Here is a 19,647-nt window from a genome sequence, read left to right as displayed (position 1 = left end):
CTTGACCAAAGGATAACACCCATGATGTTTTCTATTCTGAACTATTTCACTCTTAAAGGGTGCATTCACCCTGGCATGCGTTTAAATCCAGTTCTAGCTCCATTTGGACTGGTGTAAACACAGTAAACCTAACCAAAGGAACACACCCAGACATTTTTCTTAAATTTAAGACTGTTGAAATCTTAAAGGGTGCAATCACTCTAACACCATTTGTTGTGTTTTAATCCTGTTCTAGTTCCATTTGGTCTGGTGTAAACACAATGACACCTGGCCAAAAGAAAACACATAGACAGCTTTCTGTTAAAACCCATTCCAGTCCTAAAAGGGTGCTTTTTCACACTGGCACTTTTTGGTCAGTTTTATTCCAGTTCTAATTCAATTTGGTCTGTTATGAACAGTGACACTTGACCACACTGGCATAATTTAGTCCGTTTTAGTCCAATTATAGTCTGTTTTGGTCTTTTGTGCAAACTCTTTTTAGTCTGAACTATTCAACTTTTTAGGGGTGCTTTCACACTCGCACATTTTGGTCTGTTTAAATCCAGTTCGAGCGCCATTTGGTCTGCTGTAAACACACACTGACACTTGACCAACGGAACACACCCAGATGTTTTTTTTTATTCAAAACTGCTGGAATCTATAATGGTCCATTCACTCTAGCACCACTGGGAGTGTTTTAATCGAGTTCTAGTCCCATTTGGTCTGGTGTAAACTCAGTGACTTTTGGCCAAAGGAAACCAAGCTGCTTTCTACTCAAAACTATTCCACTCTAAAAAGGGTGCTTTTTCGCACTGGCACCTTTTGGTCCATTTTAATCCAGTTCTAATTAAATTCGGTCTGTTATGAACAGTGACACTTGACCAAAGGAAAACAACTTGTAAAGGTTGCTTTCACACTGGCACACTTTAGTCTGTTTTAATCCAATTCTAGTTTGTTTTGGTCTGGTGTAAACACAGGGACACTTGCCAAAGGAGAACAGGATGCTTTCTGTTCTAAACTATTCCACTCTTAAAGGGTGTATTCACACTGGCACCTGCTGGTCTGTTTAAATCCAGTTCGAATTCAATTTGGTCTGTTATGAACAGTGACACTTTAACACCTAGGATAAGTTGCTTTCACACTGGCATAATTTAGACTGTTTTAGTCCAATTCTAGTTTGATTTGGTCTTGTGTGAACACACGTTTTAGTCTGAACTATTCAACTCTTAAAGGGTGCTTTTACACGCGCACATTTTGGTCTGTTTAAATCCAGTTCGAGCGCCATTTGGCCTGCTGTAAACACACACTGACACTTGACCAACAGAACACACCCAGATGTTTTTTTTATTCAAAACTGCTGGAATCTAAAATGGTCCATTCACTCTAGCACCACTGGGAGTGTTTTAATCGAGTTCTAGTCCCATTTGGTCTGGTGTAAACTCAGTGACACTTGGCCAAAGGAAACCACTTAAGCTGCTTTCTACTCAACTATTACACTCTTGAAAGGGTGCTTTTTCACATTGGCACCTTTTGGTCCATTTTAATCCAGTTCTAATTAAATTTGGTCTGTTATGAACAGTGACACTTGACCCAAGGAAAACAACTTGTAAAGGGTGCTTTCACACTGGCACACTTTAGTCTGTTTTAATCCAATTCTAGTTTGTTTTGGTCTGGTGTAAACACAGTGACTCTTGACCAAAGGAGAACAGGATGCTTTCTGTTATAAACTATTCCACTCTTAAAGGGTGTATTCACACTGGCACCTGCTGGTCTGTTTAATTCAAGTTCAAATTCAATTTGGTCTGTTATGAACGGTGACACTTTACCACACCTAGGATAAGTTGCTTTCACACTGGCATAATGTAGCCTGTTTTAGTCCAATTCTAGTTTGATTTGGTCTTGTGTGAACACACGTTTTAGTCTGAACTATTCAACTCTTAAAGGACGCTTTTACATTGCACATTTTGGTCTGTTTAAATCCAGTTCTAGTGCCATTTGGTCTGCTGTAAACACACAGTGACACTTGACCAACGGAACACACCCAGATGTTTTTTTTATTCAAAACTGCTGGAAACTAAAATGGTCCATTCACTCTAGCACCACTGGGAGTGTTTTAATCGAGTTCTAGTCCCATTTGGTCTGGTGTAAACTCAGTGACTTTTGGCCAAAGGAAACCACTTAAGCTGCTTTCTACTCAAAACTATTCCACTCTAAAAAGGGTGCTTTTTCGCACTGGCACCTTTTGGTCCATTTTAATCCAGTTCTAATTCAATTTGGTCTGTTATGAACAGTGACACTTGACCAAAGGAAAACAACTTGTAAAGGGTGCTTTCACACTGGCACACTTTAGTCTGTTTTAATCCAATTCTAGTTTGTTTTGGTCTGGTGTAAACACAGTGACTCTTGACCAAAGGAGAACAGGATGCTTTCTGTTATAAACTATTCCAGTCTTAAAGGGTGTATTCACCCTGGCACCTGCTGGTCTGTTTAATTCAAGTTCGAATTCAATTTGGTCTGTTATGAACGGTGACACTTTACCACACCTAGGATAAGTTGCTTTCACACTGGCATAATGTAGCCTGTTTTAGTCCAATGCTAGTTTGATTTGGTCTTGTGTGAACACACGTTTTAGTCTGAACTATTCAACTCTTAAAGGACGCTTTTACACTCGCACATTTTGGTCTGTTTAAATCCAGTTCTAGTGCCATTTGGTCTGCTGTAAACACACAGTGACGCTTGACCAATGGAACACACCCAGATGTTTTTTTTATTCAAAACTGCTGGAAACTAAAATGGTCCATTCACTCTAGCACCACTGGGAGTGTTTTAATCGAGTTCTAGTCCCATTTGGTCTGGTGTAAACTCAGTGACTTTTGGCCAAAGGAAACCACTTAAGCTGCTTTCTACTCAAAACTATTCCACTCTAAAAAGGGTGCTTTTTCGCACTGGCACCTTTTGGTCCATTTTAATCCAGTTCAAATTCAATTCGGTCTGTTATGAACAGTGACACTTGACCAAAGGAAAACAACTTGTAAAGGGTGCTTTCACACTGGCACACTTTAGTCTGTTTTAATCCAATTCTAGTTTGTTTTGGTCTGGTGTAAACACAGTGACACTTGCCAAAGGAGAACAGGATGCTTTCTGTTCTAAACTATTCCACTCTTAAAGGGTGTATTCACACTGGCACCTGCTGGTCTGTTTAAATCCAGTTCGAATTCAATTTGGTCTGTTATGAACAGTGACACTTTAACAGCTAGGATAAGTTGCTTTCACACTGGCATAATTTAGACTGTTTTAGTCCAATTCTAGTTTGATTTGGTCTTGTGTGAACACACGTTTTAGTCTGAACTATTCAACTCTTAAAGGACGCTTTTACACTCGCACATTTTGGTCTGTTTAAATCCAGTTCTAGTGCCATTTGGTCTGCTGTAAACACACAGTGACACTTGACCAATGGAACACACCCAGATGTTTTTTTTATTCAAAACTGCTGGAAACTAAAATGGTCCATTCACTCTAGCACCACTGGGAGTGTTTTAATCGAGTTCTAGTCCCATTTGGTCTGGTGTAAACTCAGTGACACTTGGCCAAAGGAAACCACTTTAAGCTGCTTTCTACTCAAAACTATTCCACTCTTGAAAGGGTGCTTTTTCGCACTGGCACCTTTTGGTCCATTTTAATCCAGTTCTAATTCAATTTGGTCTGTTATGAACAGTGACACTTGACCAAAAGAAAACAACTTGTAAAGGGTGCTTTCACACTGGCACACTTTAGTCTGTTTTAATCCAATTCTAGTTTGTTTTGGTCTGGTGTAAACACAGTGACACTTGACCAAAGGAGAACAGGATGCTTTCTGTTCTAAACTATTCCACTCTTAAAGGGTGTATTCACACTGGCACCTGCTGGTCTGTTTAATTCAAGTTCGTATTCAATTTGGTCTGTTATGAACGGTGACACTTTACCACACCTAGGATAAGTTGCTTTCACACTGGCATAATGTAGCCTGTTTTAGTCCAATTCTAGTTTGATTTGGTCTTGTGTGAACACACGTTTTAGTCTGAACTATTCAACTCTTAAAGGATGCTTTTACACTCGCACATTTTGGTCTGTTTAAATCCAGTTCTAGTGCCATTTGGTCCGCTGTAAACACACAGTGACACTTGACCAACGGAACACACCCAGATGTTTTTTTTATTCAAAACTGCTGGAATCTAAAATGGTCCATTCACTCTAGCACCACTGGGAGTGTTTTAATCGAGTTCTAGTCCCATTTGGTCTGGTGTAAACTCAGTGACTTTTGGCCAAAGGAAACCACTTAAGCTGCTTTCTACTCAAAACTATTCCACTCTTGAAAGGGTGCTTTTTCGCACTGGCACCTTTTGGTCCATTTTAATCCAGTTCTAATTCAATTTGGTCTGTTATGAACAGTGACACTTGACCAAAAGAAAACAACTTGTAAAGGGTGCTTTCACACTGGCACACTTTAGTCTGTTTTAATCCAATTCTAGTTTGTTTTGGTCTGGTGTAAACACAGTGACACTTGACCAAAGGAGAACAGGATGCTTTCTGTTCTTAACTATTCCACTCTTAAAGGGTGTATTCACACTGGCACCTGCTGGTCTGTTTGAATCCAGTTTGAATTCAATTTGGTCTGTTACACTTTACCACACCTAGGATAAGTTGCTTTCACACTGGCATAATTTAGCCTGTTTTAGTCCAATTCTAGTTTGATTTGGTCTTGTGTGAACACACGTTTTATTCAACGCTTAAAGGGTGCTTTCACACTCGCACATTTTGGTCTGTTTAAATCCAGTTCTAGCGCCATTTGGTCCGCTGTAAACACAGTGACACTTGACCAACGGAACACACCAAGATGTTTTTTTTTTTTTTAATTTGAAACTGTTCGGTCTGTTTACCACGCCTAGGATAAGTTGCTTTCACACTGGCACATTTTAGTCTGTTTTAGTCCAATTCTAGTTTGTTTTGGTCTGGCGTGAACACAGTGACACTTATAGACCAAAGGAAAACAGGATGCTTTAAACTTGTCCACTGTTAAAAGGTGTATTTGTTTAAATCCAGTTCGAATACAATTTGATCTGTTGTGAACAGTGACACTTTACCACACCTAGGATAAGTTGCTTTCACACTGGCATAATTTAGCCTGTTTTAGTCCAATTCTAGTTTGATTTGGTCTTGTGTGAACACACGTTTTATTCAACGCTTAAAGGGTGCTTTCACACTCGCACATTTTGGTCTGTTTGAATCCAGTTCTAGCGCCATTTGGTCCGCTGTAAACACAGTGACACTTGACCAACGGAACACACCAAGATGTTTTTTTTTTTTTAAATTTGAAACTGTTCGGTCTGTTTACCACACCTAGGATAAGTTGCTTTCACACTGGCACATTTTAGTCTGTTTTAGTCCAATTCTAGTTTGTTTTGGTCTGGCGTGAACACAGTGACACTTATAGACCAAAGGAAAACAGGATGCTTTAAACTTGTCCACTGTTAAAAGGTGTATTTGTTTAAATCCAGTTCGAATACAATTTGATCTGTTGTGAACAGTGACACTTTACCACACCTAGGATAAGTTGCTTACACACTGTTTGTAAACGGTCTGTTTAATTCCAGTTCTAGCGCCATTTGGTCCGGTGTAAACACAGTTACACCTGACCAAAGGACCAAAGGAGAGAACACAGACTCTGTTAAAGGGTGCTTTGACTCTGTGGACCGTTTTAATCCAGTTCTAGTATGTTTTGGTCTGGTGTGAACTCAACGACCAGCAGACCAAAAGTGTGCTTCTTACTGCTAAAACCTGGAAAATGGCTCCCAGTTAAAGGAATGTTGAACATATAAACAATCATATTTCAATTGATACTAGGGTGACGGCACACAACAGTCATGTCAAAGGTGTTATTGCACTACTGTCTCAATGTCTTGTTTACGTGAGCATACTCAACAAATGACAAATACCATAGAAAAGACCTACACACGGGTGAAACGAGAAAACCAGCAGTCACGGCAACAGACATGGGTCTATTCCTCTTGGAAATTGACTCGACTGGGAGCACTGGTAACTGCCCAGTGAAAGACTGAATTTCAAGAGGAGTCAGGTCTGCACAGCTAAACCACCAAGCTGTGAAACACGATAAGGCTACAACATCTAGAGAGAGAGAGAGGCAACAAAAGGCTAACGTCAACACTGTTAGAAGAAGCTCCTACAGCTCCAAAGGTTCACGGGGGAGCCACACGGAGGAGCCATGCAAACAACGTAAACACACACACACACACACGCACACACACACACACACACACACACTCCCTCGCACTTTGGGACAGTGAACGTCGAGACCGGAGAGACACCACATCTGGATTTTACACAGGGATACACATTTGACAAGTTCACGTAGGGACCGAAAAACTGCGAAAATACTGCATTACGAGGGAAACCATCAAATATATCACTATTGGTTAAAATGCGTAGAAATCCAGACACTTTATGATTTTTAAGAGTTATGTCACTGATTTTGGCTTATTTCCATAGTTTCTTTATTAAATAACGCTCACTGTATATATACTCTATGTACATTCTGTCTGTAGTATTTGGCACAGTGGAAGCTCCAATGAAGTAAAATCATGTACCGTATTTTTCGGAGTATAAGTCGCTCCGGAGAATAAGTCGCACCGGCCGAAAATGCATAATAAAGAAGGAAAAAAACATATATAAGTCGCATTTTTTGGGGAAATGTATTTGATAAAACCCAACACCAAGAATAGACATTTGAAAGGCAATTTAAAATAAATAAAGAATAGTGAACAACAGGCTGAATAAGTGTACGTTATATGACGCATAAATAACCAACTGAGAACGTGACTGGTATGTTAACGTAACATATTATGGTAAGAGTCATTCAAATAACTATAACATATAGAACATGCTATACGTTTACCATACTTGCCAACCCTCCCGGTTTTACCGGGAGACTCCCGGAATTCAGCGCCTCTCCCGACAACCTCCCGGAAGAAATTTTCTCCCGACAAACTCCCGGAATTCAGCCGGAGCTGGAGGCCACGCCCCCTCCAGCTCCATGCGGACCTGAGTGGGGACACCGGCGACAGTCTGTTTTCACGTCCGCTTTCCCACGATATTAACAGCGTGCCTGTCCAATCACGTTATAACTGTAGAATGATCGAGGGCGAGTTCTTGGTTTCTTATGTGGGTTTATTGTTATGCAGTTTCATTAACGTCCTCCCAGCGCGGTAACAACACACAACAACAGCAGTCACGTTTTCGTCCACCGTAAAGCAGTTCGTCTGCCGTAAACAGCAATGTTGTGACACTCTTAAACAGGACAATACTGCCATCTACTGGATAGCCTCCGGAACACTGAAATTCAAGTATTTCTTTTATTTATATGTATAATAAAATATATATATATATATATATATATATATATATATATATATATATATATATATATATATATATATATATATATATATATATATATATATATATATAGCTAGAATTAACTGAAAGTCAAGTATTTCATATATATATATATATATGAAATATATATGAAATACTTGAGTTGTTGAATTCTAGCTGTAAATATACTCCTCCCCTCTTAACCACGCCCCCGACCACGCCCCACCCCACCCCTCCCAGAATCGGAGGTCTCAAGGTTGGCAAGTATGACGTTTACCAAACAATCTGTCACTCCTAACCGCTAAATCCAATGAAATCTTATACGTCTAGTCTCTTACGTGAATGAGCTAAATAATATTATTTTAAATTTTCTGGTAATGAGTTAATAATTTCACACATAAGTCGCTCCTGAGTATAAGTCGCACCCCGGCCAAACTATGAAAAAAAACTGCGACTTATAGTCCGAAAAATACGGTATGCTTTAAAAATGATTGACAATTGAGATGATTGCAGAGCGATACTGACACCCGGTGGTGATTTATGGCTACTGCTGGCACTGCATTACTATCTTGAGCTTTGTGGCCGTTTTTATCAACTTGGAAATAGTGAATCCAATTTGTCTTTAATTAATACAGACACTTTCCTACCCGGTTCCTACGCTAATCCAAGTTCTATTTCATATTTCATGGTTAGCATCACTTCTTCTTTTGCATATTTTTCATCAAATTGTACCAATTTTAGGGTGTTCCACCTTGGAGGTTCCACTGTATGCTTTTTTTCTTTTTTAAATATAGTTTCAACAATTAAGTGTGCAGTGGGAAAATAAATATACTCTCTTGTGTATCCTATGCTATCATTATATTCTATTTAAGTGTTTATCAGCGACATAACTCTCTCATTCCACCTATCCTGGTACAGCTGCATGCACGGAACATCCTACCCAGAAGCTGGCATGAAGAAGGAGAAGAGGGACCAGAGAACGTTTAAATTTAACACGCACATCTCAGACTGCTTCACATTGAAATGTCAATCATGGTTGGTCAACATAGAAAGAGAAAGGGGTGATGAGGAGCCAGAAGCTATACGGTGTTATAGGGGCCGGGGTTGAGGGGGTTCTAGTCAGAGAAAAGGCTGGCGAAGGACTTTCGGAGGTTGCGAATGGTCTCGGCCTTGGCCTCCTCTTGGCCGTCGCCGGCGCCGGAGCTGGAGACTCCGCGGAAGAAGGAAGAGTCGCTGAAGGCGTTGAAGGCATTGGTCAGTGACTGGGACTTACTGGGATGGCAGAGGAGAGAGAACAGGAGGGAGGGAGGGAGCGATGAGGGAAGGGAGGATAGGACGCGGGAAGGAAGATAATAGGCGGGAGTGTTAATAAGATGAGGAAGGATGACGGACATCAGGGAATCATTGAACACATTGAAAAAAGATGTTTTCACTGCGGAATTTGGATGTTTGGACTAGCACACCTGATAGCTTCAGCGCCCTCTGGTGGTAGCAGTTAATGTGACGTGAAACGCAACTACAACTACCTACTACAGCCAGGCAGCAGATGGCAGCATAGGTCTACACCAGGGGTGTCCAAACTTTTTCCAGCAAGGGGCCACTTTGTACATTTTTTGTACATTCAATACCCGAAAACCTCTTACATGGCAGTTATTATTAGTTTTTTAAATTTTGCATGATTTCCTGTCCAGCGCTCTTATTTTTTGTCCCACGTCCTTTTTTCCTCCATTTGCCAGCTGAGCGCTGGTGCCGTCACCTGTCTCTGGATGCCAATCAGGATGCTTTTGGGGACTGGATTATTTTGCGTTGTACCTTTACACTTCATGCGTCTCTTTTCCATTTGTGCACTTGCCTTTCTCTGGTAAAGAAGACTTGTTTACTGCACTTGCCTGCTGTCTCTGCATCCCGGAGTGCCTAACGTAACAAAAACTAATACAATGTAGTCGAATCAATTATTCTTAGTACTATTCTTTATCAATATTAGCATGATTATTACATTACAAGGCTTAGCACACTCAAAATCTTACCATTACCATTGTTTTCTGCACTTGCCTGCCGTCTCTGCATCCCGGAGTGCATACATAAAACGAAACGTAACAAAAAAACAGTACAATGTAGTTCAATCAATTATTCATCTTATAATTAGTCTTTATCAATACTTATTATTAATATTTTGCTTTCGCCAACTCAAAATCTTACCATATCTTGCAAGAAATGTGTACATATGTTCATCAAACACCATGTAAAAGACGCACAGGTCAACAGAAATTTTGGTTTTCAGGTCCCATTTTGGGGGAATTTGGTCTGGTTCCATTATTCCGGAGCACAAATTGTATTTTGTCGGTGTCGCGGGCCAATTAAAAACGAGCTGCGGGCCTCAAATGGCCCCCGGGCCACACTCTGGACACCCCCGGTCTACACGCTAATCGACAGGATGGTGACTTCTGTCAACGCATCTGGTAATAAATAGCAAATGCCTTTTTTTAAAAAAAAAAAAAGAAAAACAACAACAACAACAACAAAAAACTACTTAATTAGGGAAATTCTGTGAAATCTTGAGGGGGTGTTGTTGCATGGGTGAAAACAGACAAATGCTAAAAAATAAATAAATAAGCTTTTTTGAAGTACAACTCGACACAAGAGCAGAGTCTTACATTTTTGGGGGATACCAAAGACTATAAAAATGGGACCCGTTGCCTCCCTGCTTGGCACTCAGCATCAAGGGTTGGAATTGGGGGTTATATCACCAAAATGATTCCAGAGCGCGGCCACCGCTGCTTCTCACTGCTCCCCTCACCTCCCAGAGGGTGGAACAAGGGGATGGGTCAAATTCCAGAGGATAATTTCACCACACTTAGTGTGTGTGTGACTACCAGTGGTACTTTAACTTTTAACTTTAAATCTGATAGCTCTTGTTAGCACCGCAAAGCTTGAAAAAAAAGCTGGAGGGGAGAGGTTACCCAGCAGGCACAAGACATTAAAACAACGTTCACAACTTGTTGAGTTAGGTCCTGACGTTAACTGATAACCTTGAAACAACATGCTTTTTGGCGACGTTTCAACAACGTTGGGTTCTGACGTTGATTAGTCCATTGAAATTTGGTCATTTCCCAACCTATATTCTACAACACAGATACATTGAAACAACATGCTTTCTGACGACGATTATTCATGTCAGGTTCTGACGTTGACGGTGGAGGGCCGTGCGTTTCTCACCTAGGCCTTCAGTGATGTCCTACTTAGTCCGACTTCACTTCTCAAAATACCGTAATTGATGTCACCACATGGACCCCGCTAGAGATACTATACAGCAGGGGTGTCCAAACTTTTTCCACTGAGAACCGCACACTTGAAAATCAAAGCAAGCGGGGGCCATTTTGATATTTTTTATTTTTAAGAAACCAATACAATATATGTATAAAAAATATACATTTAGGCCTCCACTCAGGCTTGATCCCGGGGTCCCCAAAGGGTTTTGGTCAAAAAAAAAATTAAAATTGTGTCATTATTTAGTATTATTATTTTTAGTATTATTCAAGTTTTGAATCTCTAGATCAACACCAGGTCTATCTGTCAATATAAAGTGTTTTAACATTTAAGTTGTATGCCCTTTTTGTCAAAGAAACCCCTGCTTTTTTATGGAAAAAACACAAAATATGGAATATTTTCCCCCAATAAAATTTTAAAGAGGACTATTTGAGATTATATAATAATTGGAGCCTTAAAAAGGTCAGTAACTCATAACATTGATTTTTATTCATTATTATTTTTGAGCAATCACACTTGAAAAACGTCCCACTAAAACTATTGGGGATCCAAAAGGGTCCTGCTCAGTAAAGTTTAAAAAAATAAATCATACTTTTTTTTTTTTACTTTTAAAACAATAGTCTCAAGATCAACTTCAGGGGCCGTACTTATCAAGCTTCTTAGAATTACTCCTAAGAAGTCTGCTAAGAGTTGACTTAAGAGTAAATAAATTCTTCGCTGAAAGCTGCACTTAAAAGTTACCGGTAGTTATCAAGCGTCTTACTCACACTTTCAGCGAAGTGTAGGACTGAATCTTAAGTGTCACACTCAGAGCTGAATTACGACATTACTATGTGCCGTAAACGGAATTTTAGGTGACATAATTTCTGTGTCCATAGAAATGACCAATCACGGAAGGGAATCCGTTGTCTAAGAATAAAGAAATATCTTGGAAATATTTAAGTGGACAATGGGAGTGTATATTTTGACAATAGCTACAAAATAATACAAAACAAACTAGTCCCCGCCGGCACTCACGCTACCGCTCCCTCTCTTCTATCGCCCACACACTCACTGACGTCACTCACCTCACGGCCACACACATACGCTACTGTCATAACATTTTCTTTCCAATTCATTAATTAGGCAACTAATTTGAAACTGGTGTGGGTGGCTCTATATATACTAGCCCACTGCAGACACATGCAGAAATCAACAAGGAATCGAAAAGTATTAAATCTGTGACAAAAATAATATCCGCTCTGTCTAAACGATACCGTTTGATCAGCTGCTCGTCATAAAAAAAACAACAAACATTGTTCCGTTCCCTGAACGTTCGCGCACGTCTCTCTCGCCTCAGTGCCATCCCCTGCTGGCAACTCCTAACCACTTAAGACACCTCTGAAGGTCTCTTAAATATCGTGGAGAGTAGGAGTGATTCTTAGACTTAAGAACGTTGATAAAAAGCTTTTATTCTTAAGTTTGAGAGTAGGACTAAATTTCGCAAATTCTCAGGACTTAAGTGTAAAATGGCACTCTAAGAAGCTTGATAAGTACGGCCCCAGATCTATACGTCAATTATAAGTTTTATTGTTCTTTATGTTTTTGTGTTTGTTCATTTCAGGCGCTTCTTTTAAGACAATTAAAAAAACGTTGTTTTTTAAACGACAAACACTAAATATGCATAATTTCCCCCCAAAAAATCTCAAAGTGGAATATTTAATGTGAAGTAATTGGAGCCTTGAATAGGTCAATAATTCATAATAACATTGATTTTTATTCATTATTATTTTTTGAAGAAATAAATAGCTTGCATTAGAGTAAACATTGCAACATGTTCTTGTTACATTTCACCTGTTTGTTCTTTTGCACCACTGTTTATGTTTTTTGTTTTTTTTATTGTATCTTTAGAATGTGCCACAGGGCTGTTAAAAAATTACATGCGGGCCGCAAATGGCCCCCGGGCCGCACTTTGGACACCCCTGCTACACAGTAACACACTTGCACACTACTGAGCATTGAAACCCCTCAACAGTGGACAAAACGGTCTATTTTTCGGTGCATTTAACATTAAATAAACCCACTTCAGCATTTAAAACATATCTTACGTGGTACTGTCAAAATTTTAAAGTATTGTATAAAACAAATGAAACATGAAGAAATTAAGAAATAAAATATTTGGACTCACAATTTGTAGCACCCATTCTACGCCGTATAAACCAGTGGTAATACTCGTAGTCGGTAGTTGGTCATAGTCGGTTGATTCGTGTGAAAGTTGCGGGCAAACCATTTCACCGCCGACCTCGTCTCACAAGATCTAGTTCCTCTTAAATATCCTTTTTGAAAATGGCCTTACAAATATGTATCTGCCACCTAATCAACATTTTGCTCTCCTTCTTTGTGAGTACGGGTGAGTTTTCTGTGGCTTTCTATGGCTCGTATGGCCACTTCCTGTTTTGGCAACTTGTGATTGGATACTCACTTGAGACTCCCAAGTGAGTATCCAATCACAGCGTAATGCCAGCTCGAAGGCCTTACTGGCAACAACTCGTGATCTGATTGGCTATGGCAATTGTCTATCAACTGTATGTGTCCGTTCACTTACAGTGCACGGACGCCCGCATTGTTGATTCTGAAGACCCCGGGCAGATTTCGTTCAGCATGGCAACATAAGATAGCTGAATTCTGATTGGATAAAAACAACAGCACTGGAAATAGCATAATATGACATGAAGAGAATATGAATACTTTTAGATATTTGGGGAAAGTAAATTAAAAATTATTTTATCTTTAATTATGATCAGGATTTCTGGTTATGTTAGGCCAGCAGAGAAGGCCTTGCTGGCCCTGACGGCCCACCACTGGACGTTGATTTGACCATTGAAATTTGGTCATTTTCCAACCAACAACGTGGATCCAACGTTAGACATCAACGTTGTCTCAATTTACAAATACAACTATTTTGCAACGTTGTTTCAAAGTCAGTTTTAAAGGACATGTGCACATAATCAACGTTGTATCAATGTCTTGTGTCTGCTGGCTAAGTATCTATATATGGAAAAAATATTCAATACAAAAAACAACGGAGGGGAAAATAGGGTGAAAAAGAATGAAATAATGTGAGGGAAGTGTAAAATAAAGAAGAATATATAATGAACTTGTAATTGTTATGGATGAATAGCGTTTTCAAAAGAAATACACTACCGTTCAAAAGTTTGGGGTCACATTGAAATGTCCTTATTTTTGAAGGAAAAGCACTGTACTTTTCAATGAAGATAATTTTAAACTAGTCTTAACTTTAAAGAAATACACTCTATACATTGCTAATGTGGTAAATGACTATTCTAGCTGCAAATGTCTGGTTTTTGGTGCAATATCTACATAGGTGTATAGAGGCCCATTTCCAGCAACTATCACTCCAGTGTTCTAATGGTACAATGTGTTTGCTCATTGGCTCAGAAGGCTAACTGATGATTAGAAAACCCTTGTGCAATCATGTTCACACATCTGAAAACAGTTTAGCTCGTTACAGAAGCTACAAAACTGACCTTCCTTTGAGCAGATTGAGTTTCTGGAGCATCACATTTGCGGGGTCAATTAAACGCTCAAAATGGCCAGAAAAAGAGAACTTTCATCTGAAACTCGACAGTCTATTCATGTTCTTAGAAATTAAGGCTATTCCACAAAATTGTTTGGGTGACCCCAAACTTTTGAATGGTAGTATAATTATTAGAATAATATTAATCAATGGTTAGTTATTTACTTAAAAATTCAAATTCCACCTGAGTTTGTGTGGTGGCACGCAGGGGAACCCTTGAAAATGTGACGCAGATCTGAATAAAGGTGCAAATGTCGTGAGGAACTTGTTTTGCACTTGCAGTGGACAAAACAAATCCACAGATGGCGCTGCGTGTGGTGGTTTGCACCCATCTTGCAGTGCTCGTTACTGCCACCTACAAGACTGGGGTGGTACAAGCCTGGCTTGTTCACGTAGTAAATATTTGCAGTAAGAGGTTAGAGGTGACTCAATGAAATACGTGTCTTTGATTATGTGGCTCTTACTTGAGCAGAGGATGGCTTTTTGGCTGGGATGCTGCTTGATCCTCTTGGGCCTCGGCGGCTGTTTCGGGTTCAGGGTTTTGGGAGGGAGAGGCGGCCTTGGCCTTCGCGGGAGACTGGACGCTAGGCGGTGATGGGCTGGCTTTGGCCGGCGACTGAATCTGCGCCGGGGCAGGGGAGGTGCTGGCGGCAGAGGCGTCGTCCGAGGTCTCAGCCGGTTCCGGGTTTTGCGGGTCGGTCGTCTGCGGTTTGGGTGAAGCTCTGGGAGGAGGCGGGGTTTTGGGCTTTGGCTGCAGCTGGGGCTTGGAGTTCCTGCGCACGGGAGGGATGGGCTTGGCGGGAGGTGTGGGTTTGGGCGGCAGGTCTTTTGGTTTTCCGGGAGCTACGGTGGGCGATCCCGGGATCTGGGGCTTGGGCTGCTCTGTGGTGGGAGCCGAGGAAGCTGAGGGGGAACCCGGACGTGCTGCCGACTTAGCTGGGGAAGATGAAGAACCTTTGGAAGGAGCTGAGCTGGGATCTGGAGCAGGTTTTGTGACAGATGGCGCTCTTGTCATGGGGGGAGGCCTTGGCACTGGGGGCTTGGTCACCGAGGCCGCCTTCTGGACCGGAGTTGGCTTCTGGGTCGGTTTCTGGGCTTGGCTGGGCTTTGATGGCGGCTCAGAAGATTTCTTAACTGTCGCTGAAGACGACTCCGCAACCTGCGGCTTGACTGATGCTCCTAGCAATAGAATAATCAGATTTTAGGTAAACAGGTCAATATGGATTTGAGTATGATGGCACCAAATGAAATATGCAGGAGACAACTACTTCAATAAATACAAGCTAATGCTTGACGTCATTCATTTCCACGGTAATGACCAGCAGGTGGCAGCACATTACTGTTTCATCTTTCATGACATTTTCAGGCATGAGTGTTAGTTCTGGTTCCAGAAACATGAGATGAAAAATGAAGTACAGTAGAAAAATGAGTGAGATGAGACGATGTAGTGTCAGGATGAAGGAATTATCCAAGAACAGTCTTCACAGAACCTTGGGGTTGAGGACGCTGGCCTGCGGTTTTGCTTGCATCTGGCGGTCCGTCTTTATTGCTGGCGCTCTGAATAACAGTGAAGAGACCATAAGAAACAAAACTAAACAAGAAGTATCGTTGTAAAACGGGTCAGCACCTGTGGGGGCGCTGCAGCACTTGTCTTCTGTTGGCCCTGAGGGGAGCGAGCGGGTGACCGGGAAGCACCGGACGTCTTGGCTGCCAGGGCCTGGTGCATCTTAGCCAGCACCACTTCCGAGATGAGCTGGCGATCTTCCGCCTGGTGATCGCCAACCAGCTGCATAGACGAGCCCACCACCTGAGCACAGAGAGCAGGGACAATGCACCATTTATATTTAATACAGAGCAACATTCTATTGCCACAATAATTTGATTCAACTGTCATTTTGTTTTACTGGTATAAATAACGGATGCTAGTGCAGCTGTGTAAGAGCACGCTGGTAAAACTCACTCCTCGATGCCTTAAAGGTCGCGCTGTACAATGAGTTTAAAGCTTAAGCTTTTAGCTTGGTGGTTAGAGTGCCCACCTCTCACTCTGTGGAGCATGGTTTAATCCCTGAGCAGTACGAAGGGGCGGATTGATTATACGCACGCATACACACAGAGGGTATTAATGCATCAGCTCGAGAAAGTCTGCCTAGCAACACGTGACTGCTCAAACAAATCGTTCATGTTGACCTTTGCTTTTATTAGATTTTAAAAAAACATACTGTTCTTGTGAATTTAATCGAAAGGTGAAAAACATGAATGTATGTACTTTTTTTAAAAAATTTTTTACATTTAAGTGGTTGGTACAGTAGTTATTAATACAGTTAATATCGGAATTGACATTTATAAAAAATAAAATAAAAAATGTTTTCATTTCCAATTTAAAATGAAAATAAAGAAAATATTAAATGTATTTGATAAAATAACTAGTTTTCAATATATTGTAATCATTAAAACAAATTGTAATGAATAATAATAATAATAATGATAATAATAATAATATTACAGTAACTAGTAGATGATAAAGTCTGTCACTGTTGGTAACATTAAGGTAGTCATCAGTGTTGTCCACCTTAACAAGATGGTGTACTAGTAAGAAAACTATCACTATCACGCTCCTTTATATGTGCACATATATACGAGGGGCCGTTAGGGACTTTATTCAGAATTACCTCTCACATGCACCACTAAAATCCTCTCATTCACAGAACTGACATTTTTTCCTCTCATGCACACTACCAAAATCCTCTCACACACACTACGGAAATTCTCTCAGACACGACTGAAATCCTCTCATACACACTACTGAAATCCTCACACACAAATTACTGAAATCCTCTCACACATACAACTGAAATCCTCTCAGACAGAAAGTAATTTCAGTAGTGTGTGTGAGAGAATTTCAGTAGTGCGTATGAGAGAAAAAAAATTCAGTTGTGTGTTTGAAAGGTGTTCAGTAGTATGTATTAAAGGATTTCAGTAGTGTAAATGAAAGGATTTCCGTGGTGTATATGAGAGGATTTCAGTTGTGTGTGTGTGTGTGTGAGAGAAAAAAAAATTTCAGTAGCGTGTATGAGAGGATTTCAGTAGTGTGTATCAGAGGACTTCAGTAGTGTATATGAGAGAAAAAAAACATTTCAGTAGTGTGTGAGAGAGAAAAAACATTTCAGTAGTGTGTGTGTGAGGATTTCAGAAGTGTGTGTGAGTTAGGGATGGGCGATATGGCCTTTTTTTTTAATATCGCAATATTTTAAGGCCATATTGCGATACACGATATATATCTCGATATTTTGCCTTAGCCTTGAATGAACACTTGATGCCTGTAATCACAGCAGTATGATGATTCTATGTGTTTACATTAAAACATTCTTCTTCATACTGCATTAATATATGCTACTTTAAAACTTTCATGCAGAGAAGGAAATCACAACTAAAAAAATCACTATTTTTTTCATACAGTGTTGATCTGGAAATGTTTGCCTCGGCATTTTGATGGTGTGGGCGTGTGGCACCGAACGGAGATGTTGACATGCGGAGTAAGCACTCTTCATTCTCTAGCAGGTGACTTTTAAAATGATGCTACATATTAGCAGTAATGCTACTTTTTATAGCAACGCTTTTGCCCCACACTTGACAAATTACGGTTGTCTGTTCGACATATTCCCACTTGAAGCCAAACCACCGCCATACGATGGACCCCCTGCTGTTTTTTGGGGGAATTATTTATTCCTTCATTTGTTACCAGATTCGCACTTTCTCTCTCTCGTATTACCACTCGCACGGCTGCGCTAGCATCACAGCTAACGTTACCCGTGCTGCTACCTCATTGCTGCGCGAGGGCGTATACGTATGTGACGTATGTCGTGACAGTATGTGACGTGTGTAAGAAGGTGCGCTTGTCTGTCTGTGAGAAGGAGACACAGGAAAGAGCGAGGAGAGCCTGTAGTGTAATGCCAGCAGCTAAAAGCAACTGCGTGAGAACGTATACTCCAATATCACCATTTAGTCATTTTCTATATCGCACAGAGTCAAACCCGCGATATATCGCGTATATCATACTTGCCAACCCTCCCGGTTTTACCGGGAGACTCCCGGAATTCAGCGCCTCTCCCGAAAACCTCCTAGAAGAAATTTTCTCCCGATAAACTCCCGGGATTCAGCCGGAGCTGGAGGCCACGCCCCCTCCAGGTCAATGCGGACCTGAGTGGGGACAGCGGCGACAGTCTGTTTTCACGTCCGCTTTCCCACGATATAAACAGCGTGCCTGCCCAATCACGTTGTAACTGTAGAATGATCGAGGGCGAGTTCTTGGTTTCTTATGTGGGTTTATTGTTAGGCAGTTTCATTAAAGTCCTCCCAGCGCGGTAACAACACACAACAACAGCAGTCACGTTTTCGTCTACCGTAAGGCAGTTCGTCTACCGTAAAGCAGTTCGTCTGCCGTAAACAGCAATGTTGTGACACTCTTAAACAGCACGATACTGCCATCTACTGGATAGCCTCCGGAACACTGAAATTCAAGTATTTCTTTTATTTATATGTATAATAAAAAAAAAAATAAAAAAAAAAAATATATATATATATATATATATATATATATATATATATATATATATATATATATATATATATATATATATATATATATATATATATATATATATATATATAGCTAATTGACTGAAAGTCAAGTATTTCATACATATATACACTACCGTTCAAAAGTTTGGGGTCACATTGAAATGTCCTTATTTTTTAAGGAAAAGCACTGTACTTTTCAATGAAGATAACTTTAAACTAGTCTTAACTTTAAAGAAATACACTCTATACATTGCTAATGTGGTAAATGACTATTCTAGCTGCAAATGTCTGGTTTTTGGTGCAATATCTACATAGGTGTATAGAGGCCCATTTCCAGCAACTATCACTCCAGTGTTCTAATGGTACAATGTGTTTGCTCATTGGCTCAGAAGGCTAATTGATGATTAGAAAACCCTTGTGCAATCATGTTCACACATCTGAAAACAGTTTAGCTCGTTACAGAAGCTACAAAACTGACCTTCCTTTGAGCAGATTGAGTTTCTGGAGCATCACATTTGTGGGGTCAATTAAACGCTCAAAATGGCCAGAAAAAGCGAACTTTCATCTGAAACTCGACAGTCTATTCTTGTTCTTAGAAATGAAGGCTATTCCACAAAATTGTTTGGGTGACCCCAAACTTTTGAACGGTAGTATATATATATATATATATATATATATATATATATATATATATATATATATATATATACATATATATATGAAATACTCGACTTGGTGAATTCTAGCTGTAAATATACTCCTCCCCTCTTAACCACGCCCCCAACCACACCCCCGACCACGCCCCACCCCACCTCCTG

General features: G+C 40.3%; 1 protein-coding gene across 3 annotated transcripts in view; it reads right to left on the bottom strand.

Moving 5' to 3' along the window:
• Window positions 1–7,801: 7,801 nt before the first annotated feature.
• The window catches only part of syn2b (synapsin IIb), a 209,895-nt gene continuing 198,049 nt past the window's right edge, over window positions 7,802–19,647 (bottom strand). The window contains exons 10-13 of one of the 3 annotated variants that reach the window (XM_062038235.1): window positions 15,879–16,058; window positions 15,742–15,808; window positions 14,716–15,430; window positions 7,802–8,679 (exon numbers count right to left, since the gene is read on the bottom strand). In XM_062038235.1, the coding sequence (XP_061894219.1) occupies window positions 8,523–8,679; window positions 14,716–15,430; window positions 15,742–15,808; window positions 15,879–16,058 (1,119 nt within the window). In that variant the 3' untranslated portion in view covers window positions 7,802–8,522. The remainder of the gene's footprint in view (window positions 8,680–14,715; window positions 15,431–15,741; window positions 15,809–15,878; window positions 16,059–19,647) is intronic. The other 2 variants (XM_062038237.1, XM_062038236.1) reach the window with 2 other exon arrangements.

Source organism: Entelurus aequoreus, linkage group LG26 (assembly GCF_033978785.1).
Source record: "Entelurus aequoreus isolate RoL-2023_Sb linkage group LG26, RoL_Eaeq_v1.1, whole genome shotgun sequence".
NCBI lineage: Eukaryota > Metazoa > Chordata > Actinopteri > Syngnathiformes > Syngnathidae > Entelurus > Entelurus aequoreus.
Note: the sequence above shows the minus strand (reverse complement) of the source record. Positions and strands in the feature narration are given on the sequence as shown.